Source organism: Canis lupus, chromosome 6 (assembly GCF_011100685.1).
Source record: "Canis lupus familiaris isolate Mischka breed German Shepherd chromosome 6, alternate assembly UU_Cfam_GSD_1.0, whole genome shotgun sequence".
In the NCBI taxonomy this organism is placed as follows: domain Eukaryota; kingdom Metazoa; phylum Chordata; class Mammalia; order Carnivora; family Canidae; genus Canis; species Canis lupus.
The window spans coordinates 64,007,753-64,032,859 of NC_049227.1; the positions used below are offsets into that span (position 1 = coordinate 64,007,753).

The window sequence follows — 25,107 nt, forward strand, 5'->3', positions numbered from 1 at the left end:
CTTTGTAGGCTTTAGTTTCCTTGTCACTAAAATGGTATGTAATGATTCCCACTCTATAGTATCATTATAAATATCAAATAAAAAATGTGAGTTGACTGTTCACTGCATAGTAAATGCTCAATAAGTGCTGGCTTTAGTTATTGTTGTGATTGCTCTTGTTAGATTGTAATTTTCTTGAAATTGGGAACCATATTTAAATTTTTATTGAACAATTAGTACTTAATGCAAATTTGTTACTGTTTATTTATATCACGGTTATAGTTAGTGATCAGAACTCCCAAAATAAAACACACTGGAATGAAGATTGTTAGATTTGTTTATTGTTCCTTTATGTCACAGTTCTTTATTTAACCCAGGTAGGTGGGTTGTTTTATTTCTTCATCCTAATCCAACTTAAATTTTTTTTTGAAAAATATTACTTATTTCTAAACTTTTCTTTGTCTTTTCTAACTTGTTAGGGGGATTCATACTCATATTCCACAGTGTTTTTAAGTGTCAACTCTGCCAGGCTCTGTGCTAGGTGTTTAAACATATTTAGACATTATTTCCATCTTGTAGATGAGAAACCAAACCTCAGAGAATTCAGGTGAATGGCCTAAGATCACAAGATTACAAAGGAGCAGCTGCAAGAATAACAAAAAAGACAACCATTAGCCAATGAAAAGAACTCTAAGAAGATGATGACTAAAGGAGTGTGAGATACAGAGAGAGATGTTTTTCCTTCAACAAGGGATGAGAAGGAGAGTCAGGAAAATCTTTTGAAGGAGATGAAATTAATCTAGGAGATATCCAGTCAATCTATGAACAATCGAGAATATTTTTTCTTCCACTCCATCCATTTTCACTTTAGATATGTGTAATGATTTATGTTTATGGCACATAAATTCAAAGTAGATAAATTGCCACTAAGTGGAAGACAAAATGGTAAACATGGTAGAAAAGCATTTTATTTGATGGTATGTGGGCTATAACTACATTCACAGGTTTTTAATATATAAAGAATGGATCTGATGGAAGAAGATCCATTTTTGGCATTGGAAATGATAGTGCATATGTTATTTCACCAAGTTCAGTTGCAGTTTTCATAATACAAAACCAGTCCTTGAAATGCATGGTAAATACGCTGATTCTGGGTACAAATGAATCCTCCACTTCTGAAAGCTTGGTACGGGCTCCGATTTAGGTCTCCAATACAGGTCCAACGATTTTTGGTCCTCTTTTGGGAAACACACCATTTGGCATGATCCTGGTAAGAACTGAAATAGGACTGTCCAGATATCTTAATTGCTTTGACATTGTAGACATGGTAAGGAAGGGAGCAGTTTGAAGGAAGCTCTTGTCCTTTTCGCTGCCAGGTTTCTGTTAGCAAGTGCGTCTTCAAATGTTGAGCCATCCAGGCTACAAAGATGTCTAGAGTTTACAGGGAGAATGATAGCGAGGTTAGTATTTATACTTAGATAAGTCTCTGAAAATATCCTCAGCAATGGAAATCATCATTCACCCCTGATATATGGATGTCACAAGCACAATAATAAGAACACAATTGAGATAGTGAATGGGGGAACATTTTGTAAGTGTTAAAGTGATATGCAAATAAAGGTTATTATCATTATTACTGAGATGACATTGGTGTTTAAAAATGTCTTCTGTTCCACACAAACAAGAGAGCAATATATGTTTTTGTCCTGAAAAGATCTTTGGAAAGAATAAAGCTAAAGAAGTAACCAGGGGTCAGCTTCTAGGGATCTTTGGAAATCTTGCCAAAATGTTTGGATTTTCCTGAAATTGATGGGGCAATTTTTCCTTTTCTTTTTCTTTTCTTTTCTTTTCTTTTCTTTTCTTTTTTTTCTTTTCTTTTCTTTTTTCTTTCTTTTCTTTCTTTCTTTTCTTTTTAGAGAGAGAAAGAGAGAGCAGAGCAGAGGGGAAGAGGGAGAGGGAGAGAGAATTTTAAGCAGACTCTACTAAGCACAGAGCCTGATGCAGGACTCAATCCCATGACCCTGAGATCATGACCTGAGCTGAAATCAGGAGTCAGATGGTTAACTAACTGAACAACCCAGGTGCCCCTCAATGGGGGAGTTTTTAAAGAAGTGTTAATGAAGAACTAATAGAAACTGATTTATTTTCATAAATATGAATTGAGAGGCAATATGGAGGATGAACTGAGAAAGGTGCATTAGATTAGATATAGGGAAAACATCAGGTTGTCACTATAACTGTAATGTTAAACACAAGTGTGGACTGTGGCAGTGACAGAAAGTTTGGAGAGGAAAAGATAAATATGAGCATTACTGAGGACCTGGAAGTGATTGAATTTGATGACTTGATAGAGGGGTGAGGAAAAGAGGGATCTAGAGTTCCCTGTTGACCATGCAGAATATAAGAAAAAGAGTAGATTTGTGGGGGATAATGATGAATTTGGCGTGACTGTGCCACCTCCGAGTAGAAATGTCCAACCCACTGTTGAATACATCTGTCAGTTCAGAAGTATGGGTACAGACCTAGTCTTGGGAACCACCCGAAGGCTTGCTGGAATCACCTAGAGTGAATACGTAGAATGAGATAAGGAAGAGTAGAGAGGATCATGTGGCAACTCAGTCACCTAAGGAGTAAGCAGAGGAAGAGGACCTTGCAGAAGAGACTTAAAGAAGTGGGAAGAAGACCAAGAGTCTGTACCCTCCCACCAATCAGGGAGGAGGAGTGTTTCAGGAAGAAATGGTTTTAGCAGTGCCAAATTCTGCAGAGGCTATTTCTGTCCTGTTAATTTTTGGATCTCTATCTGGTACCTAACACAGGGCTTGGAAAGTGGGAGGCATTCAGTAAATTTTATCTAATATAAAAGGAAGGAAGGAAGCAAGCAAGGAGAGAAGACAGTGAGGTCAACTAAGAGAGTCGCTGGTGACTGGGGAGAGGTTGGAGTGTCTACAAACAGAGACACAAGACTGCACTCAAGCAGCATGGAGCCAGTGAAGGCCCCAAAGAGTCTTTTTTTTAAATTAAAAAAAAAAGATTTTGTGTATTTATTCATGAGAGACACAGAGAGAGGCAGAGACATAGGGAGAGGGAGAAGCAGGATCCTTACAGGGAGCCTGATGTGGGATTGATCCCTGGACCTCAGGATCACGCCCTGAGCCAAAGGCAGACACTCAACCACTGAGCCATACAGGCATCCCTGAAGAGTGTTATAAAAAGAAATTTGGAAGAAAAGAAAAAAAAAAAACAGAAATATAGGGGATCTAGAACTAAGGGAGTATTTTCAGGAATGTTTGTGTACTTAGGGGACAGATCTTATAGAGTGGGGACATTGAGGCAGACGAGAGGGAAGAGATAAAGTGGATGAATCAAGGTATTAGGGGATGGGTTCCAAGGCAGGGGATGTACTGCTTTGTAGGGATGAGAGAAAACTCATGAAAAGGAATGGAAACAGATAAGATTGTTGAGAGTGGGTGTGTTTTGGTTTCCTTTTTTTTAAAGCTATTTTTAAAAATTGAAGTATAGCTGGCATACAGTTATATTAGTGTCAGGTATAAAACATAGTGATTGGACAACTCTATCCATTATGTTGTGCCGACCAGAGTGCAGCTCCCATCTGTCACTATACAACCCTATTATAATACCATCGATTATATTCCCTATGCTGTTCCTTTCATCCCTGTCACTTATTCTTTCCATTAACTGGAAGCCTGTACCTCCTGCTCCCCTTCACCCATACTGCCTATCCCTCCATCCACTCCCCTTTGGGGATTATGTTTGTTCTATATATTTACGGGTCCATTTCTGCTCTTTTTGCTTGTTTGCTCATTTGTTTTTAAAATTCCACACATAAGTGAAATCATATGGTTTTTGTCTTCCTCTGTCTGACTTATTTCACTTAGCATAATACCCTTAAGGTACGTCCATGCTGTCACGATTGGTAGGATCTCATTCTTTTTATGGCTGAGTAATATTCCATTGTGTATTTATACCACATCTTCTTTATTCATTCATCTATTGATGAACACTTGGGTTACTTCCAAGTTTTGGCTTCTGTAAATAATGCTCCAAAAACATAGGGATGCATAGATCTTTCTGAATTAGTGTTTTTGTTTTCCTGGGGTAGATACCCAGTAGTGGAATTCTGGGATCATGTGATATTTCTATTTTTAATTTTTTGAGGAAACTCCATACGGTTTTGGTGGGGATTGTCCTTGAAGTGGTTTTTCCTTGGTGATCTCTGTTCTCTCTACGAAGGAAAAAGCGAGGCTGGGAATGAGGAAGCAGGGTAATGTAAAGGACTTGAGAATAAAGGAGGGTTAACATAGCTGTTTAGGGAGTGGAAAAAGGAGACAGCTGTGGTTCTGTGCTCAATGGAGGCTGGCGACTGCAAATTTTCACTGGCCCCTGGCTGGATGGTTGTGAGAGACTTCGGCAGTTGGATTGGCAATTGTGCCACTCAAGCAGAGCAGGCAAATGTTTGAACTGATCTGACTTCTCTTTTCCCTTTCCTTCCTTCTCTTTTACTTCTCTGCCCCTGACTAATCAGAATATTTCCTCTATACAATCTAAAGTGAGTCCAACAGCAAGGTTACATATGGTTGGATCATGATCTTTCATACCGTCAAGGAAAGAATCAAACTTTGCAAAATGGATAAATTTTTGGCCCCGGGCTGACTGAAGTGAGGTGAGGCGCTGGCCAGGGATCTCTGATGAGGTGGACCCAGCAGCGCATAGCTGTGGCATGTAGACGAGCTCCTGGTGAAAGATGGTTGGGATGGAACAGCTATAAATGTTTGGGTTACAGACCAAGAGCTGAGAATCTGAATTAAGAAACAGAAAGAAAAATTGAGAATTAGGACACAAACAGAAATGTCTGTCAATATTATATATCTTGTTGTGAATTAAAAACAGACCAAACAAGAAGCAACACCAAAAGTATTCCCTTGTTTAAGCCAATAGCTTTCAACTTACTGTTGGTTAAAATAGTTGACAGCTATTGAGCACTTTCTACTTTCCAGGCATTGTTCTATGAGTTTTACATGGATTTATTGATTCAATCCTGATAGCAACCACATTAAGTAAGTTCTTTTATCATCATCCTCATTTTACAGACGAATTAATGGAGAATTTAGGTTGTGTGCACAGGGTTATAAAGCCTGTACCTGATGGAGTTGATATTCAAACCCAGGCATTGGGCCTCGCATTGGAGATCACGTTTTTTCTTACATATATACATATACAAAAGAAGAGAACTCCTGTGTACCGATCATCAGTTTGAAGAATGATCAACTCATCAGCATGTACATCTAATCTCTGTGTTATTCATCTGTATAATCATTACTGGAACTCAGTTAGTTAAACTAGGGTTTCTCTTGGATGAGAACTTCAGTAATCTTTGTCATAAGATGGACATTTGATGAAAAACATATTCTAAACCTCCCATATATAGAGGTAAATCACTTTTTACTACAATTTAGCAGCCTCCTGTGATTGGTAAAACAGTGTTCCTACTTGTCTTTCTCTCCCATCGAAGTTTTCCAAATCCAAGTATTTTTGGCCATTGGAGCCTGGGATCTTAAGGAAGATCATGTGGCTTGGAGCTGTCAAGTTGGTGGCCTGCAGGCAACATGTAATCTGCACAATTATTTCTTTAAATAAGATTGAGACCATACTCTCTTTCCTACTCTCTCACATCTTCCCATCCCTAGATTTCTAGTTCCTCTCAAAAAGTATGGAGATCTGTAACTGTTAGGTCTGCTTTCCCACAGAGCCACATGGCTATAGACATTTGAAAATACTACCTCTGATCAATTTCAAAGACTTCACTGGTGGATCAGGAAACAAAGGTCTAGTAAGCGAACCTGCTCAAAGTCTCACCATGGCAACGCCAATATTAGAATCTAATAGAATCTAGGTATCAGAGTGTTAATGAATAGAGAGATAGATTAAGTCATTAATATATTAATAGATTTCCAAGTCCTTTCTTTAACACTGCAATCTCTTTTTTAACATACTCTAATGTTACCTATTGCTTCATACTGGTTGTACTTAAAAGTTATGCAGATGCCAGTTTGTCCGTGTCTTCTTCCTGTGGGTGGATAATCATAGCCTTCTTCAGGAGTTGGAGGAAACCGGGGAATAGAATGAATCAGCCAGAATCCCTGGACTCTGTTCCACAGCAGTAAGCCTACCAAAGATACAGTTAATACAGATCCATTAGAAAAATAAATCTCCATTCAACAATAGAGTTCAAAGCTGCAACATCTAAGCCCATTTGTATTTGGGGCTAACGTTTTATTCCATTAATAATCGCAAAAATCATGCTTGTTTTTCAAAGATTTCAAAACCAATTCGGGCACACATCACATTGCCCCATTACTGATAATAAGCCACCAAAAAGAAAGCCAGGGCAGCCACCCTGTGAAGAGTTAAGAGGAATTTCACGTCGAAACCTCAAGGAGAATTTGTTTTGGCAGACTGCAGATTTGCTAAATTGGAATTTGACCTTGTTAAACTATATAGTCACCTGGCAAGCTTCAGATAATGAATCTCTTTACTGCTAAGCAGCTAAGCTATTTTCAAAAGCTGGTTAAAAAAAGAGTTGAAAGAGAAAATATCAGATGGAGAACTGTACCTATAGTAATTTGTTGTAAGAAACCGATGCTCACTTACGTGTAGAAGACTAGTCAATTCCACAAGCCCAGAAACAAGAAACAAAGAGAATTAAAGGAGAAGCCATGCCAAAACAGCCCAATTAATTGTGTTTAGTGAAGATTTCTAGAGCAAAATAACATGAAAACCGGAAAGAAAGAAAACAGAGATTTTCATCATCTTGTGACACGGCAAAATGAATCCTATCCAGCAGGCATCTGTGACTATTTCTGTGTTTATAAATAAATCGAGATAGTTTTGGTATGCTGACTAGACTTTCCAGTTTGCGTATGACCATGCAAATACAAAGCTATTCAGGTTTGCCTTATTGTTAGAGTAGACACCAAATGTCTGCCAGTTATTTTTTTTTTTTTTCAAAGAACACACTTTAAGAAAGCACACTATTGGTCTCTCAGTGTGTTTAGATAGAATCAGTCCCTGTGTCCAGGTAGAAAATGTCCAAAGTTCTGCTGCCTAATATTCCTGGATGACCTTCAGGGGCTGTCTTTTGCCCAGATGAGTGCGCTGTTTGCCTGAAATCCTGACCTCTGGGTACTAATGCCACAGGATGTCAGGCACCTGCTAACAAAGAGAGCTCCCCCTCTAGACATGGGGTCCCATTCTCTTTCTAGTCTTTTCTCCAAGCCCTTGTAGCAACTAACAGAGTGGCGTGAGAATGGTGGTTGGAGTTTGTTGGAGAAGAGGTTGGAGAATGTGGTATATTATAAAAATTGCTGCATTTTATGCTAATAGGACCATCAGGAGGGCAACTTGGCTAAATCAAAAGCTTTCAATGCTCATGACATTTGACAGCCATTACAAATTATATTCTTAATCAGAGGTTGCAAAGTGGCAGCCTACTGGCCAAATCTAGCCTGTCGATACATATTATTATGCTTGCAGAGTATTTTTAAAACTGAGTTCATTGCCAACATTTAAAAATTGGGGAAATTTTCCACAAACACTAATTTCAATATCTCCTGAAAAATTGCATCCCTAAAAGGCAAGTTGAGTACCATCTGCCCCTTTTGACAAAATATGCCCCCTCCACTGCTTCAGTTATCTGCTAGTTCTCCCCCCCTGGCTTGCTGACATCCATTTGCCTGTCTCTGAAGGCCTTGAGTTTGGGACCTTCTGAAAAATACTTGTTGCCATGGGAAATTATCTATGATGTATTAAGTTGAAAAATGGTTGAAAACAGTCATTGCAAGAGTTTTATAAAAATGTTTTATTTTTTTTAATATTTTATTTATTTATTCATGATAGTCACACAGAGAGAGACAGAGAGGCAGAGACACAGGCAGAGGGAGAAGCAGGCTCCATGCAGGGAGCCTGACGTGGGATTCGATCCCAGGTCTCTAGGATCGCGCCCCGGGCCAAAGGCAGGCACCAAACCGCTACGCCACCCTGGGATCCCCATAAAAATGTTTTAAAATACGTATTATAAAAAAGTAAGTAGAAAGGATTAATATGGTATCTAGTGGGTCTTAGGATTACAATTTTTGTTTGCTGGCATTTTGAATTTTTATTTTTTTTAAGATTTTATTTAGGGATCCCTGGGTGGCGCAGCGGTTTGGCGCCTGCCTTTGGCCCAGGGCGCGATCCTGGAGACCCGGGATCGAATCCCACATCGGGCTCCCGGTGCATGGAGCCTGCTTCTCCCTCGGCCTGTGTCTCTGCCTCTCTCTCTCTCTCTCTCTCTCTCTCTCTCTCTCTCTGTGACTATCATAAATAAATTAAAAAAAAATTAAAAAAAAGATTTTATTTATTCATGAGAGACACACAGAAAGAGGCAGAGATATAGGCAGAGGGAGAAGCAGGCTCCCTGTAGGGAGCCCAAAACGGGACTGGATCCTGGGGCACCAGGATCATGCTCTAAGCTGAAGGAAGACGCTCAACCACTGAGCTACCCAGGCTTACCTGGTATTTTGAATTTTTTTAAAATGACTTTATTTATTTATTCATGAGAGACACAGACACACAGAGAGAGAGGCAGAGACACAGGCAGAGGGAGAAGAGGGTCCACGCAGGGAGCCCGACGTGGGACTCCATCCCGGGTCTCCAGGATCAGGCCCTGGGCTGAAGGTGGCACTAAACCGCTGAACCACCCGAGCTGCCCGGCATTTTGAATTTTTAGATAACATATATACATAAACATAGTTAATAAATAGAAAAATAACAAAAGTTCCTATAATAAAAATTACTATAATATATAACAAAGTTATTGTAATATAAAAAACTATTTTTCAAAAATGTTTATTTCAAAAGGAACTGTACACTAGCAAGAGTGGATTTTATTCTATGTAAATTATACCTCTATGAACCTGACTGAAATGTGTGTGTACAAACCCACACATACACACACAGACTGGCTGGTGTTCTCAGTAGTCAGTATTTGAATTTCTGCTGTAAAGCATATATTTTTAAATGTTAAGAAATAAGGGGCCACAGGGTGGCTCAGTGGTTGAGTGTCTGCCTTTGGCTCAAGGTGTGATCCTGGAGTCGAGGGATCGAGTCCCACATTGGGCTCCCTGCATGGAGCCTGCTTCTCCCTCTGCCTGTGTCTCTGTCTCTCTCTCTCTCTCTCTCTCTGTGTGTGTGTCTCTCATGAATAAATAAATAAAATCTTTAAAAAAATGTTAAGAAATAAAATGGAATTTGTGAAAAGGAGATTTCCAAGTCAAATGATATAATTACAACTTGTGATATAGAACCCAGACATTTTGATAACTCGAACTGTTAAAAAGAAAAGCTATCCTTTTAGTGTAGAATATAAGAATATTCAAGATAGAACGTTTAAAAGAGTGCTGATTTCCAGGAAGAAAGAGAAACTAACAGCCTTTGTCATACCTTTAGTGTGTCCATACTTTCTGCTGTAAGTCACAGATGCGGGGACCCCATCATTGTATAGTAGGTAGGCTGTGTTGTTATTCTGCAGGAACACATTAGGGTTATAATGGTGTAAATCTTAAACTCATAAATGCTCACAACATTTCTACTAGCCACCCAGACTGCAATATGGAACTTTCATTAATACACATGAGAAGTCACCCGTTCTCCTAATAGACAGCTTCCCCATCAATATGGGGGAACAGGGAACAGGAAGTCCATTTTCAGCCATGCATGGTTTCGTCTTATGTGACAGGGAACCAACCCTATGCATTGTGATGTGCGTGCAAGGGCAATATTCCTATTTCTCTTGGTTGTTTTGGACTGTGTTTCTCATTTGACAACCAGTGTATAATAAAGGACTACTTAAATATTTGTTCAGGAAATGAAGTAGGAGCAACCAGCCAAGGATTACACCTGGGTTTTTTCCACTGATATTAGAGACACAATGCAGAACTGGCTGTCAGGGTCTGGTTTCCTCTACCTACATTGTGCTTCACGGCTTCATCATCATTTTGTGTTTAATCAGGATTCCTCATTCTCTGTTCCCACTACCTCTCTGCAGGGAAGGATTTTCCTACAATCCATTTCTCAGCGTATCCATTACTTCACCTTTCTTGCTTGATATTTTCCTGCTTAGAAAAAGTAGTGAAATTGAGTGTGTGATATTGGATTTCCTCTGGGAAGGCAAAATCTGAGTAAATTTTCTAAACAGTTGGCCAATTCTCTAAGTAAAAATGGATCTATTATTTTGTTGGTATCTCTTATGTCATATTTTGGAAACTTGCTTACATTTGTTCCGTGTGGTTCCATTTCATTTATGTCATGATTCAGTGATTTTTATTGAAGCCAATAATGTTAATATTAGAAAACATCTCAGGGACATAATTAAAAGCAAGAAAGAACAACCCATTTCCTTTAAAAAAAAAAAAAAAGAGGCTCTTCCTTTTGTCTCAGAAAAAAAAGTCAATAACTAAGTCACTTAGTTGCTTCATTATTTGATGTAATCTAAAAAAAATTTTTAATGTGCCATATACTCCGTGAAGCATTCTTGGCTCCTATATTTGGAATATCCGAGAAAAGAAGCTATCTTCTTACCCTCATTTTCCACAAATGACCATAGCTACTGTTGGCATTTAGATCCTCAGCTGGAGGACTTTGACAGTTAGTTATTCAGTGAGCCAGCATTGAATGTGGTCATGAGGCCATTGTGTGCCTTTGGTGTGCAATGTGAAGGGACTCTGGGAGGAAGATTCTATGAGGAACTTTATTCCTATAATAGATGAATATTTATTATTCTAACCAGGAATGTAACAACTAGCTAAGGCTAAATGGGATGTAGCCCTAGTGAAGAGAGGCTCTCTGATAAATAGGAAGGATTATGGATTTAAGAATATGTAGGCCTAAAAAAAAGAATATGTAGGCCTATGTGTGCCTCTGGACACCTTTATTTCTTTAACACATAGGCTGGGTATTAGTTTGACTACCAGTTGTTGAATAAGACTCATACAATCTCTGCCCCGAGTCGAGGGAATATTGACAGACAAGTACTGGCAGTTGCAACAATTCGAGGAGCGTCATTACAAAGGTGAATGGAAAGTTCTTATGGACAAAGGCAAAAGAAGGGAAACAATCCCAAGTGTACTGAGATATTGGCCTAGGTCATCTTGACAACTGAGATTTAAAATCAATTGGTTTTGGGGAAGCCTGGGTGGCTCAGCAGTTGAGCTTCTGCCTTGGGCTCAGGGCCTGATCCCGGGGTCCCCGAATTGAGTCCCGCATCGGGCTCCCTGCATGGAGCCTGCTTCTCTCTGCCTATGTCTCTGCCTCTCTGTGTGTGTGTGTCTCACGAATAAATAAATACAATCTTTAAAAAATAACAAAAAACAAAAAATAAAATCAGTTGGTCTGATCTTGCATTCTGCTTTCTGTTAGAATTCCAGGTCAGGAGGTGGAGGAGTTATGTCTTATTATCACTTCTGGCACATAGTTCCAGCTTCCAGAGAATACCCCATCTCACTTGGATGTCACCCACTATTGTTGCTTTTCCTCTTTTGGATCTATGCCAATCAGAAATGGAAATCAGCCCCTTTACTGTCATTTTCTTTCTAGAATCTATCACTCAAGGCCTTATATGTGAGCAGGTTTTACTGAAGGTATGAAACCTTGAATGGTTTTTGTTTTTTTTTATTTTCTTCTTGAATGGTTTTATATCACCACAGACTTACTCTCAGTTTCCCTCTGTGCTTCTTGAACTTTCTGATTCCTAGGTCTCATCTACTCTTTTATTTTTTTTTAAAGATTTTTAAAATTTATTTATGAGACACACACACACACACACAGAGGCAGAGACACAGGCAGAGGGAGAAGCAGGCTCCATGCAGGGGGCCTGATGCCGGCCTCGATTCCAGGACCCCCGGATCACGCCCTGAGCTGAAGGCAGATGCTCAACCACTGAGCCACCGCCCCTCATCTAGTCTTTTATATTTTGCAGAGCAGTTTAGCTCTCTTGCGCTCTGGGGCTAGTTTTGGGCCTCCAAAGATGATTATTATATTCTGCCAAAGTGGGAACCATCTGCCCCAACTTAAGTAAATGACAGAGGCTCCACCATGTTGCTCTTTCCTTTCTCTGCCCAGGGGGGAAGGGAACAAGGGAAGTGCTGATTTTCTTACTGATCGGTTATGCTTCCGGCCTCCATCCCCAACCTTGGAAAGCAGAAGCAGCTGCAGGCAGTGTTGACTTTACATAATAGTCTATTAATTTAAAACAGGATTGCTGCTGGGATTAGATAATTTTTAAAAGCACCTAGAATGGTGCTTGGCACACCTTACAAATAAATTCGTACTTTGTAATTTGGCTCTGAAGGCTGGTCTTAATGGCAGGTGAGTAAAGTGAATATTAACACACATACGGACAGCTCTCTGCACATTTTGAATAAATACTCAGATATACCTGTACCGGAGCACTAGGGTCTAATATAGTATTGTGGGGATTAAATTTACTGACATATGAAAAGGCCCAGCACCCTGTGAGTGCAGAGTCATTTTATACACTGACTGCTCCATAAGTGAGTGTTAGCAATGCATACTCATGCATGTAACCGAATATTATTGTTTGATTTTTTTTGTGTCACCCCTGGTTGGAATGCAGTATCTTGTCACTGAACAGCAGACAGTGCCTGGAACACGGGGACTGCCCACAGTGAGCCAGGAGGCCTACTTACCTGTATCCCTCTGGCTGGTTAGCTCATTGCCTGATCAAGTCCCCATAGCAGGTTTAATCTTTATTCAGGCAAGTTCAGGGCCTTGCTCTAGAGCCCTAGCTCTCAAGCTACTATTTGGAAAATGATAAATTAAAAGGAAGACCAAGAGGAAACCTTTATGTGGGCCGCCACCACTCATCACCACCAGAGCACACGCCATCCATCCCTCGTGGCGTACTGACTGCAGGTCGATATCGCATTATAGCAGGAGGGGGCTCCTTTCTGTTTCCGTTGGAGGAAAAAGATAGCAAGTACTGAGTGAATTGGCAGAGGCTGGCAGCCAGAAGGCTTCCATATGTAATTAGTTCACACCTCACCCAGTGATACTATTGGATATAGTGCTGAGTGTACCAGTAATTTGGCATTGCTCTGGAGTCTGATGACATATTCCTTAAGGTCTTAGATTGATTCAGATTCTGTGCCGGCTTACTTCAGGATTGGGGGTTAGGTAGGTTATCAGTTCAAATCTCTTGGAAGCTTTAGATTCTGTTTTATGCATTTTGTACAATTCTGATGAATGATTGACTATAGCATACCTTGGAGGCACAGGCTTCATATAGCTGTTGTAATGTCCTTCCCAACGCACTCTTCGTGGTATTCACGAGTTGCTTACTCCTCCTCCAGCTTCTGGTAGTAGAGTCGAGGTATAGGTACTCTAACCCAGTCTGTCTGCTTTCCTTGTCTTGCTGCTTAGGTAACTTATAAAAAACAAACCTGACAAAGGAAATAATCTAATCATTAACATTTATTGACTGCTTCCCTGGTGTTAAACACCTAAATATATCATATTACTTGTGTTTCCTAAGTCTAAGGAAAGGGATTTGATCAAGCTTTCTCTCTCTTCTCACCCTTATCGTTGCTTCTTCCCAGAGAAGGAATGCGAATCTAACCAGGCATGTCCTGAGACATTAACTGGCCTGGGGGGTAGCGTGCCTCTAGTGAAAGCCCATGCGCATTGACACTGCCTCTCTTTTGTTACCACAGTCCATATGGCCACACTGGGGAGAGGCCAAGGGTTGGACTGGAAAGACCTTGGATGTATTTTTCTCTTCTGCCCCAAGTGCTTGGCACACTCATCTCTTTATAGCTAGCTGGCTGGGTCTGAGATTTGGGTTTGGCATTCAGAGTTGATGAGTCTCCCTTGAGCCTCTGGCCTAGACCACATTCTTCAGCTGTTTATCCGACTGCCCTGCTTTGAGGATTGAGGGCCAAGACCAGCTAATCAAATAAGCATTTTGCCTTCTTTGCTATTATCTCCTGTTCCTGTATCTTCTTCAGGTATCTCACAGAGAGGGGAGGTGGTTGGGCTCACACAGCACACAGGCACTCATGGATTATGTAGCCCAGGGCTTCTCAATGTGCTGTGTTTACATTTCAGGCCAGATCATTCTTTGCTGTGGGGGGCTGTCCTGTGCATCACAGCATCCCTGGCCTCTATCTATTAGATGACAGTAGTACTCCTCACCTATGCCAAGCAAAAATGTTTCCAGTGTTGAAAGTCCCTAGAGGGCAAAATCACTCAGGTCTAGCCAAATACTCTCTAACAGCAAAAATTGCATAATTAACTATCAACTACCCATAATGAATCAAACATTCTAATGCATTTACGATTGCCACACACCAGTGTCTTACACTGGCCATAAAACCTTCATGAATTCTTCATTTGCTTCTATTTACATGAGCTCTTTCCTGCCCTGACCATGCATTCTTACTCTCAGAGCAGGGTCCTCGTGTGTGGAAGGAAACATGAGATTGTTCTTTGGTGCTGACCTGTTGTTGTTCTGCCCTTTGACCTTCACAGTGAGTTATAGCAGCTCAAGGCTGCCGCTCTGTCTGCTCAGCATTCCTCTGACCAGTATTACTAAGTCACCTGTCCATTCAGTTGTGGCAGAAATACATTTTATGTGTCAATCACACTGCGGTGGTCCACCACTGAGGGGCTTGAGAACTAGTGGTGTCATGGCAAACCAGATGAGAACTAGTGCTTTTAAACATTTTTTCTCGGGTAACCCTTTCCAGGTATATTCTGAAGACTCCTGAATCTGCTTGTAGCCCAGACCTCTATGCCGAGGTCCAGAGAAGCCTAAACACATACATATCCCAGAGGCCTCCAGCTCCATATTTTGGAAACCAAATTTATATTTCGCTCCAACTCTGCTCTTCTCCACAGCTAGGGAACACATCCACACAGAGAAGCCAGCAATCTGAAAGTCTTTCTTAATTTCTCTCTCTCTTCTACAACCCTCAGCCCATTTGTTAGCAAGTTTTCTCAGATTGTTCCTTCCTTCCTATTTTGACAACCATTTCTTTAACGCGGGTCCACACATGGTCTTACCAGTAATGCTGGACAAGTCCTATTGGTCTCTGTGACTCTAGACCGTTCTCCACGCAGCTGGCCTCGACAGTACCACCAGTGGGCTTTCTAAAATATGAATCTGACTGCATCACATCCCCGCTTGAAGGTCTTTAGCAGTTCCCTTTGAGAGAGGAGTGTGGACTGGGCACCCCAGCACACAACCCTTCATGACCTGGCTGTTGCCTCCCACTGAGCTTCCCTCCTGCCATCTCCCCAGGTTCTCCCAAAGCACCAGCAAAACTCAACTGCTTCCACACCTTCTCTGTGGCTTTTTGCCCTTGGGCCTCCTCACGGCTCCTTCATGGGCCTGAGACCCCCCTGCAGCATCCTGGTTTTTCCATCCAGCTCATAATTGTTCTTAAAACTTAGCTCAAAACTACTTCCTTAGAGAAGCTTTTTGGGGTCTATGCTCCCCAATGGCCCCATCTATGCCCTCACCACATAACTGAGCTCCTTGAGGGCAAGAACCTTGTTTCGTCCATATCTGTATTTCGTTTCTTATGAGCTCACTAGCTGTTCACTGTCAAAACTGAGTGTATCTGTGTTCTCTGGCCTGAAGCTTACACAAAGCTCGATGCCAACCATAATGTCAAAACCAAACACCTTAATTAAAGAGTAAAAAAGTGATCGAAGCTTTAGAAGGATCCGTGACTATGATATGATGCCATGCTTAGTCTCTCTGACACCGTGAAGGAGACCAGTGACCTAGCACCCACTCCAACAACGGCCTTGCATTGCCTAACAGACAGGGCTAAGCCAACAGCGCTGTTCAGTCAGGCCTCTTTTCCATTCTCACAAGGGGAAGAATAAGCTCTTGTGTCAGAAAAAAAGTACCTGCCTTCTCTGCCTTCTCTCCTTTGTCAATCTCTAAAATGATGGTGGAAGGGTTCTGTTAGGAAAGGCACAGTGTAATTAAAAGAAATTGCCAACTGAGCGAGGCTGTCGGTTCCATCCTACCCTGTGGCCACCAGCCTTCCCCTCTGGGAGCAGTCAATCGGGCTCAGGAGGGGCTGCTCAGCTCTTCCTCAGGGGGAGGCTCCCCCACTCAGGAGCCTGCCCCTACTTGGATTATTGGCCCATTTCCACACTTTAATTTCCTTTCTTTTTAAAAGGGAGAGGCGGGTGGAAGACTCCTTTGGAACTTTACAGTAAGCCACGGGGCCTCAGACACTCTGGCTTCCTAGCTGCAGGCCCGGATCCTCACACTTCATTTACCTACCAATCCACAGCTTCGCCTTCTTCATTCCTGCACGATATTGTTGTTGCCTCCAGGACCCCAAAGAGGCCAAAGAAAAGCAAAGCGAGGGCTGTTCTCAGAAGTCTTGCTGTCATTTTTTTTATCTGCCACCTTTACACCAGGCCACAGCAGGAAGCTGGCCCCCGAGCCTGAGGGCTCCGAGTCTCAGGTCTCTCTCAGGCTGTGCCAGTGCTGACTGTTGTTCCATTTACCTCCACCATTTGCTGTTCGGGCATTTTCAGAATGGGGTGAACCTCATGTAATTGTGTGGTTTTGTCACAACCTGCCAGCGTGACTCCAGATGCTTCTGTGCTGAACTGTTGACTGGCTTGCAAAGTCATCAAAAGTTCTGGAGAGAAAAAAGGGTTATGTAGTTAACTCTTTGGAGTGAACACCATGTAGTATTTAGTTCAATAGGCAGGGGAACTCCATGAGACTAAGTAACTGTTGAATTAAATATATTTCCTGTTTTCCCCTCATGATTGTCTGGGAGCAAAAGCCACTTTAAGCAGAAATGACAAAACCTTATGTCTTGGTAATAGGATCTATCAGTTCTAATTCTCTCAGTCTTAAGCAAACATTTCCTAAGGTGATCTTCAAAGGGTTTCCTCAAAGTAAGAGTAAATTTAATTGTATTTTACCAAAGATGTTTACATATTCTCTCCACCTCTGGTTTTAGCCACTCAACTTGGTGCTTTCGTTTCAAGAGGCCTTGGTGCCCAATTGGTTGTAATGCAATCAGGTAAACATATTGACCGCTCACCCTTCAGGTCAAATAAAAAATGTTATAAACATCTGTTTTGTTCAAACTATTTCTTTTTCACTCTTGAAACTGAATTTTGAAATTGAAGGCCAAGAGGAAATGGCCCATTACCACAATGATTATAAAAAGGTGAGACCACTCTCTTTTTAGAGGACGGAAGGGAGTAGACTAGCATATGAAGAGAATTTCTTTAATTGACTCAATTATTAAAGATGCTGTCATAATAAGTAGCACTTTACCCCATGCCTGGAAACCATTATGGCTCTGATCTGTCCCTCTGGTTATGGATCCAGATCAGTTATGTAGGGACCTAGACCAAATTGCGAATCTTCTGTGGTTGAGCTGGAGTTGTTCAGGATTCAAGTTTCCTAGGAAGGTGAGGACTTGGGGCTCTATCTCTCTGAAGACTGAGTTTTGTGAGGGATGTCTGACCACCCGCCCACATTTTCCTGTGGTGCTTGCAAATAGAGCAGAATTCTGAGCCTCAATACATACCTGCTAACTCAGAATTCTTCCACTGGAGCTTAGGAATCTACATTTTTTTACAAGGTTTGTGGGGATACTAGTACACCCTAAACTTTGAGGCTTGCTGCCCTGACCCAGGGCTATGCAGGTATCTGAGAGGTTTGCAACCTGTCAAATTGGTAAAACAAACAAACAAACAAACAAACAAACAAACAAACAAACATTTTTCTGATCATTTCTCCATGGGTATCATTTTGTCTTATATGTGTTTTTATTGTATTCAGGAAAGAGAATTTCAGCAACCACTAACTTTTCATCAAGTTTTTAAATATTTCATATCATGAAGTATATTTTGCTAAGTCAAGGTGAAATAAAATTAATTTTATCTTGTGATAGCTTTTGGCAGTACAATGGTAATGGCTGAGTACACTAGGTTTAAGATTCATCGATGCATTTAGAGAATACAAGCAACTTGTTTTCAGTTATGTAGGCTAAAGAACATTTGTTGAATAGGCTATAAAATAATTCCTGTTTTCTTATCATTACATGCTTAGCACAATGCCTAGCTAAAAGTAAATGATCCACAAATGTTAACTAAGATTATGTTACTACGACCTGAGCCCTTCTTGTGGTTGGGCTGGGGGACATCCGTATTAGGATGCTATTTGCTAAATCTACTTTTATTTCAAGGTCTGGAAAAGCACTGTTAGGTTACTTTCTTTCAGCTATTAAGTTTCAGTTAACATTCTTATCTCTAGTTGTTACTGACCTGATCATGCTGATTGCCGGTGACCTTTCTTATGCAATCGCTAGGTAGCAAACCCTGCGCTGGACATTGAGGGGCTCCAGGGATTTCAACATTACCCTAAAGACTAAATTCCAGTGTGTCCCGGTTTTTACGAAAAACAGTAATGTAATGTGAAAAGAAACTGAATCCGGTGGATGGAGAAAATGCAAACTGGATAGAATGGTTTTCACATTGCCTACTTTTGAGGCCCAAGTGGTTCATGGTGGCTTCTAAAAACAGTAGAAAATTCCTTCATTGTAAGTTAGCCAAATATAGGGAGCAAGGTAGAGTCCTTCACTTGGTCATGTGCTTCTTATTTTATAGTTGAAAGTTTGCATTCATTCATCCAGTAATTCTGGAAAACCTCAGTCCTGATCTCCTGGAATTGTGTCTCTTCCACATTCTCTCTTGTCATATTGTCCTAGTACATTTTATGTCTCTTGCATATACTCTGGCTCCTGTGTGTCTGTCTTAATCCTGATTCATTATTTGGGTTTATCTTCCAGTTCTCAAATTCTCTCTTCGGCAACATTATTCTGTTACTTAATCTATCTCTTCCAAATAACTATTTCTTCAGTTGTGTTTAATCTGTTTCTTAATGCACTTAATGCATTTCTAGAGGTTCTATTTTTTTTTCTTCAAATTTACTTGGTCTTTTTTTATAGTCTCTTGTTTTTTGCTCAAGAGAAAATATACTCTATCTCAAGAAGGAGATATTTCAGTGTTCTCTTTTATTTCTGTAAAAATATTAAATATTATTATTATTTTTTAAGATTTTATTTACTTATTCATGAGAGACAGAGAGAGAGAGAGAGAGAGAGAGAGAGAGAGAAAGGGAGGCAGAGACACAGGCAGTAAGAGAAACAGGCTTCATGCAGGGAGCCCGACGCAGGACTCGATCCCGGGTCTCCAGGATCACACCCTGGGCTGAAGGCAGCACCAAACCGCTGAGCCACCCAGGCTGCCCTAAATATATCATTATTATTTTTTTTTTTTGGTAATTCCAATATCTGAAGTCTTTGCAAGTCATACTTCTCTGTCTGTTGTTTCTGCAACTCTTTCTCATGATACCTCACTACCCTGTGTGTTTTTTGAATTACGGCTGGGAGTTCATATTCTTTGAAGCTTTATCTGTGAAAATTTCTTGAGATTGAGATAAAGTTCAGTTTCTCCAGACCCTGGACTATGCTGGCTTAATTGTAATTTGGTCATCCTTTGAGGACTTCTGGCAGTCAGACTGCTGGCTTTATTTATTTATTTTCAATAGCTTTTTGAGATATGATTTACATGTCAGAAAATTTATCTATAAAGTTTAAATTAATGTTCGAACATTTACAAGACTGTTGATGTGCTGAATAAACTCTACAATGTGACAAACTGAAGGAAAAAGTCAATATACTTGTTGCAGGAGGAAAGGGAGGGGACTGGAATTATTTTGATGAAAATTGATGAGACAAGCAATATGATACACATATTTGTGAAACAAAGAATTGTTCATGAAAAATGTTTTTAAAGGAAAACATAAGTAGAATTAATGTAAGAAGGCCAGAAGATGTTATTTTGTTAATTCCTATTCATCATTCATAGCTTTGTGGAAATCAGTCCCTCCTGGAAGCTTTCCTCGATCTCTCTCAAATTGGCTTAGGTATCCCAGAGTTCACTGTGTTTTTTTCACTTGGGGTAATTATCGCAATAATCTAATTATTTGATTTTGTTTCTGAGCCTTCCTCTCAAGGACAGGGGTCAGCAAACTATTGTTGGCCAAATCTGGCCCACTGCCTGTTTCTGTAAATAAAGTTTTATTGGAACACAGTGACACCCATTCATTTCTGTATTATGTATAGCTCTTTATGCTATAATGGCAGAGCTAAGTAGCTGCAGCAGAGACCACATGGTCTGCAAAGCCTAAAATACTAACTTTTGGATTCTTTACTGAAAAGGTTTGTTTTAGTGTATAGCGTACAAACTTTCAGTGTATCATCTCCATCAGGGCAGAACAGTGTCTGTCTGGTTTGTTGTTACATCTCTAGCACTTTACCATAGTGCTTATCACCTAAAAGGAGCTAAATAAATAAATACAGATGAACGAATGGGTTGAATGAAAATGATTTCAGAGATTTCTATTCTGGGGTTCTGTGGAATTTATAATGGATTAAATCTAAATAGATAAATAAATAAAAATGAGTATGCAGGCAAAATCCCATCTTAAAGAACTTTGTTTTAATGTTGTGTCAAAAAGGCAGCTGAGTATAGTGCAAGCAATCAGGCCAACCTGGGTTCCACGTCTGACCCTGCCTCTCAAAAGTCATGTGGTTGTTTTGTTTTTGTTTTTGTTTTTTGTTTTTTAAGTAATCTTCATACCCAACATGGGGCTCAAAGTCACAACCCCTGGATCAAGAGACTCATGTTCCACCAACTGAGTCAGCCAGGCACCCCTGCAACAGCCATATAGTTTTGACCAAACTCTTGAATCTCAACACTGTTACCTTCCTTTTCTAAAGGTGAGGCTCGTATTCTGTGCTTTCATGGAGGGGTCTCAGGACTCAGTGAGATGCTATGTGCATAGTCCCTGGCACATTACTAATGCTTATTAAATGCTGGTTCCTTTCCTCCTTGTTTCCTTTTCTTCTGGGGCAGTTATTTCATCATCTTTGCAGATGGACTAAAACAGTCCATTGGTGATATGGGTTTAATGACCACAAATAAGCCTACATCACTCACGTTTGCAATAGTCCCTGCCCAGATGAAAGTCAATGTTTGACCCAAATGTAGTACCTGCTACTGAAGACACGAAGCTGAATTTTCATCCTGCTCCACAGGGCAATCAGCTCTTCATTCTCCCCTTACTTCACAACTTAAATATCCCCGCCATATACACAGAATCGATCAGAGCTTAGAATTCTCTTGCAATTTAAGAAAAATGACTTAAGTTCTAGAAAAAGCAACAGTTTGGGCAGGGGTATCTCTGGGCGTCCAGTAAGTTCTACCTGGTACAGTGGGAGAGAGTAAGGCTCTTCAGGCTCGGCAGGGCTCTTTCCACTGCACCAGCCCTCCTGGTAGCCATGTGACTTTGGGCAGCTCACTTAACATCCCTGACAAAAGTTTCTTTTAGAATATGGATTCTTTCTCTTTAAATTGCAGGGTTGGGTGGTTTTGTGTTTTTTGTTTGTTTGTTTGTTTGGTTGGTTTTTGGAGTTTTTTGGTGAGGAATAGATAAGATAATGTAGATACCAATGAGTAGAATTTTAAAAAATGGTATAGAAATTCAAATTTCTGCAGTCACATGGCCATTTCCCTCCCTCTGCATCCTTTGTTTCCCTAAAGAGTGGGCTGCCCATGCAGGGGGCATAGGGACTCTGGCCTGCAGTGGGAAAGAGCATGCCATCTGGGGGCAAATGGGCTGGTTTCTCCTCCAGCCATCTGTCGCCTAGTAATTGTGTGACCTTGGCAGGATACCTAACCCTAGTATCTCCCTTGGTCAAGGTTGGATTAAAAATACCTACTGCATAGGATTCTTGTGAAGAATTAGAGGGAATAATAGATGCAAAGTTCCTGACACATATGAAACCCTCACTAAATGGTTGCTACTATTACTTTTATTCTCAAGACTTACACATTTAGAAAGAGACAGCTTTCAATGTATGTGTTTCAGTAAAATTTCCTTCCCATCAAATTCTTCAGATCTCAATCAATTCTCTGTTGTGGCCTTACCTGTCCCTAATCCTAGATGCTTCTTCTAGTTCTCAGCTTTAAGGCCATTAGTGCTATGAAGAGGCTGGTGAGAAAATTAGCATTTCCCCTGACTTCTATTTATTTATTTGTAATTTTTATTTTATTTTATTTAAAGTCAGTTTGCCAACATCTAGAATTACTGACTTTAGTGACAAGTTTCTTTCTTTGTAAGAGGTAGAGGTGTGAAAATCACTGAGCACCTATAAATGGAGTCTTCAAGAGGTAACAGGTCATTCTACCATAATTATGCATATGACTTGTTAGATTGCTTTTGAAACATCTGCTTGACAAATCCCTTTAGAGTCACATTTTGAACATAACTCAGGGCATATCCCTCCTTGATTGCAAAAATAAGCCATTCTACAGCCTAAAGCAACATGACATTTTCTACTAGATATCAATATTTTCCCATCTGACATTTAGTAGATCCTAGGCAGCCAAAAAAAATACCAACTGCTTCTCAGGTATGATTCACCATTATTGTTCTTATCCTCATGTATTGTTAAAATCTGCCAAAATGATATTAAGATTGTTCAGATGAGTGCTCTTTTTTCTCATATTAGTTCAGCATCTTTCTCTGAAATCTTTTTGTTCGTGAGTATTCAAGAAAATAGGCAGGCAAAGGAAAAACCTGGGCACGGAATTGGAAGAACTTCTCCAGAACATTTCAAAGACAGGAAGGGAGGCCAGTCTCCATGCATAGTTCTTCCATTACGGTGTACCGCAACTGACTTGATTTTTACATCTCTGTTGGGTCCTGAGTAGCTAGCCCTTTTGTATTTCTCTCTGTTATGGAGGGAAGAGATGAGGTTTACAGAAGCTCTTCTAAGACTTAAGAGAAAATGCAAGTCATTTTTAAATTTACGAAAGTTTTTTTTTTAAATCTTCCTCAATATTTTCCACCTCAAATCCATGCACTGGGCCTTCTAGGGGTTAACAGACTCCAGGCTACGCCTCCCTAGACCTGTAGTGATGGGCCTGCATCCTTTTCAGTATGGCCTGCAAATAAAAGAATCCTCACTATCTCATTATGGAAGAGAAATACAAGATTAATTTACAATCTTGGAGTCTCCTCTCTAACATTACTTGGAGGTAATTAATGATTTCCAGCCCCTTATCTTTCAAGATATGTCTAAGGAAAGGGGATTTTTCTTGTGTAGAGCCAGGTTAAAATTTATTCCTTCTGATGTTTCATCCAGAGTATTACTCTAGGAAATCGAGTTTCCTTTCATAACTTTGTTTCCTGAAGCCACACAAGCCTGAGGAAGGACAACCAAAGCGAAGGCAGAAGTAAGCCTTGTCACACAGCCCCGGTGTTTCTGGGTTGGTGCGCAATCTGGGTATTTATCTCTAACAGTAATTGGGAGGACTCCTTGATGTAAAAATCTGACATGTGGTCATTATTTATCAATGATCATTATGGCTAGCATTTATTGAACACTTAAAATTTGCCAGGCTCTTTCCTGAGGGCTTTGGGTTTTTTCTCACATAATCCTCACAATGATCCTGAGAGGTAGGCGCTACTATTAATCCCATTTTATGGATGGAGAAATTCGTCCCCATGTGCAGAGCTAACAATGGCAGAGCAAAGGTTCGCACCTGTGTTTCCTGATTCCAGAACCCAGAGCCCATCCTCTCAGCCACTGGCCCACCCTCCACATGAGAGCGGCCTTCGTGTTTCATTGTGCAATCATCATGGACATGGGCCTCTGCACCCGACTATGCTTTATACATGACAGGGGTCTGGCCCCTACTTCTGACTCTCTGACTACAGAACTGGGGGGAGTCTCACTGAGGAGGGCAGGCTCGTTTCTGCTCTGGACCCATCATCTGCTGTGTCAGATCCTATCAAGAGACTCCTAGGCATCCCACACCGCCGTTGTTCCATTCCACTCCATCCTCAGATGGTTATGATCTTTTTCTTCTGACTTGTTACGCAGTAAATGGGATTTCTCAATCTCTGCTCTGGTGCCAGGGCCTAGTCGGGAGCTTGCCGAGGAGCGCTGACCTCCCCTCAGGAGCTCCCGGATGGCCACCCCGTGGAGTGCTGGCTTGCTAGCAACGCGAGCACCTGGTGCTGCCTCGATGACTCTCTCCACACTCAGTTCTGCCCTTCCCGGGCCTTGTTTCCCAGTGGGCTGTGGTGATCAGAGAGCAGATGGGGCCTTCCCCACTTTCCCAGGAAGAGGAGCTTCCTGCTTGGGTTTGAGCTGAGGTGGCGATTCTGTATTGCAATCTTTTGGGTATTTTCAAGAACTATTCCGCGTCACCACACAAGGAGTGGAGGTGGTGGTGCACCATTCATTCATTCACGACACATTTGTTAGGCACCTATTTATGTTCTAGGCACTGTGCTGAGCACTGGAGTTGCCATGACAACTAAGATAGAATGGTTCCTGCTTTCACAGTTTCCCATTTTTGAATAAATCAGACACATGATGAGGCAATTGCAACAAAACTTGATAAAGACTGTGATAAGGCAATAACTATTTCCAGAGCATATGGAAGGGACACCTACTCCAGACCTGAGGGACTGGGCGGATTCCCCAGGAGAAGTGGCATCTGAGACTGAAGGGTGACTAGAAGGCATTCGGCAAGTGGAGGGGTTGGTAGTTGGGCAGAAGGAAGAGAAAGGATGTTCAAGGAAGAAGGAATAGCATATTCGAGGGCCTACGGACAGAGAGATCATGCAGAGCCATGATTAGCTGAAGCAGAGTTTGAAATAGGCTGTGGCAAGACATGCAGTTGGAGAGGTGAGCAAGGGTGGATCTGAAGGGTGGCGCTCACTGGATCTTTCTATGTATCATGTAGGAACTACCTGCATTTTTGCAGACTGAGCTACTGTAGCTTGGGTATTAATGGCAGGACATAGGACTAAGAAGTAACATCTGTTGAGTCCTGCTGTGTCCTGGGGCTGATGGACGATCTTGGAGGCCTTTGGCTCTGGCCCCTCGTCCATGCCATCCAAGGGCCCCAAGCCATCCAAGT

The 25,107-nt window shown here is 41.1% G+C and overlaps 2 protein-coding genes across 7 annotated transcripts in view; one reads left to right on the forward strand and one right to left on the reverse strand.

Annotated features, from left to right (window-relative positions):
* Positions 1-298: 298 nt before the first annotated feature.
* Positions 299-16,713, reverse strand: DNASE2B (deoxyribonuclease 2 beta). 6 transcript variants are annotated; one of them, XM_038538922.1, is made up of 6 exons: positions 16,355-16,713; positions 13,316-13,493; positions 9,478-9,559; positions 6,002-6,163; positions 4,596-4,731; positions 299-1,410 (listed from the first exon to the last, which is right to left on the reverse strand). In XM_038538922.1, exons 5-6 carry the CDS (start codon positions 4,717-4,719, stop codon positions 1,070-1,072), a joined length of 465 nt encoding a protein of 154 aa, XP_038394850.1. In that variant the 5' UTR covers positions 4,720-4,731; positions 6,002-6,163; positions 9,478-9,559; positions 13,316-13,493; positions 16,355-16,713; the 3' UTR covers positions 299-1,069. The 6 variants fall into 6 exon arrangements, with proteins under 6 accessions (XP_038394850.1, XP_038394845.1, XP_038394849.1 ...); XM_038538917.1 differs by having other exon boundaries at positions 4,596-4,796; XM_038538921.1 differs by lacking the exons at positions 9,478-9,559; positions 13,316-13,493; positions 16,355-16,713 and adding an exon at positions 6,649-6,860.
* A 493-nt stretch (positions 16,714-17,206) lies between these two features.
* The window catches only part of UOX (urate oxidase), a 31,143-nt gene continuing 23,242 nt past the window's right edge, over positions 17,207-25,107 (forward strand). The window contains 1 exon segment of the mRNA NM_001011886.1: positions 17,207-17,264. Within this exon segment, the coding sequence (NP_001011886.1) occupies positions 17,235-17,264 (30 nt within the window). The 5' untranslated portion in view covers positions 17,207-17,234.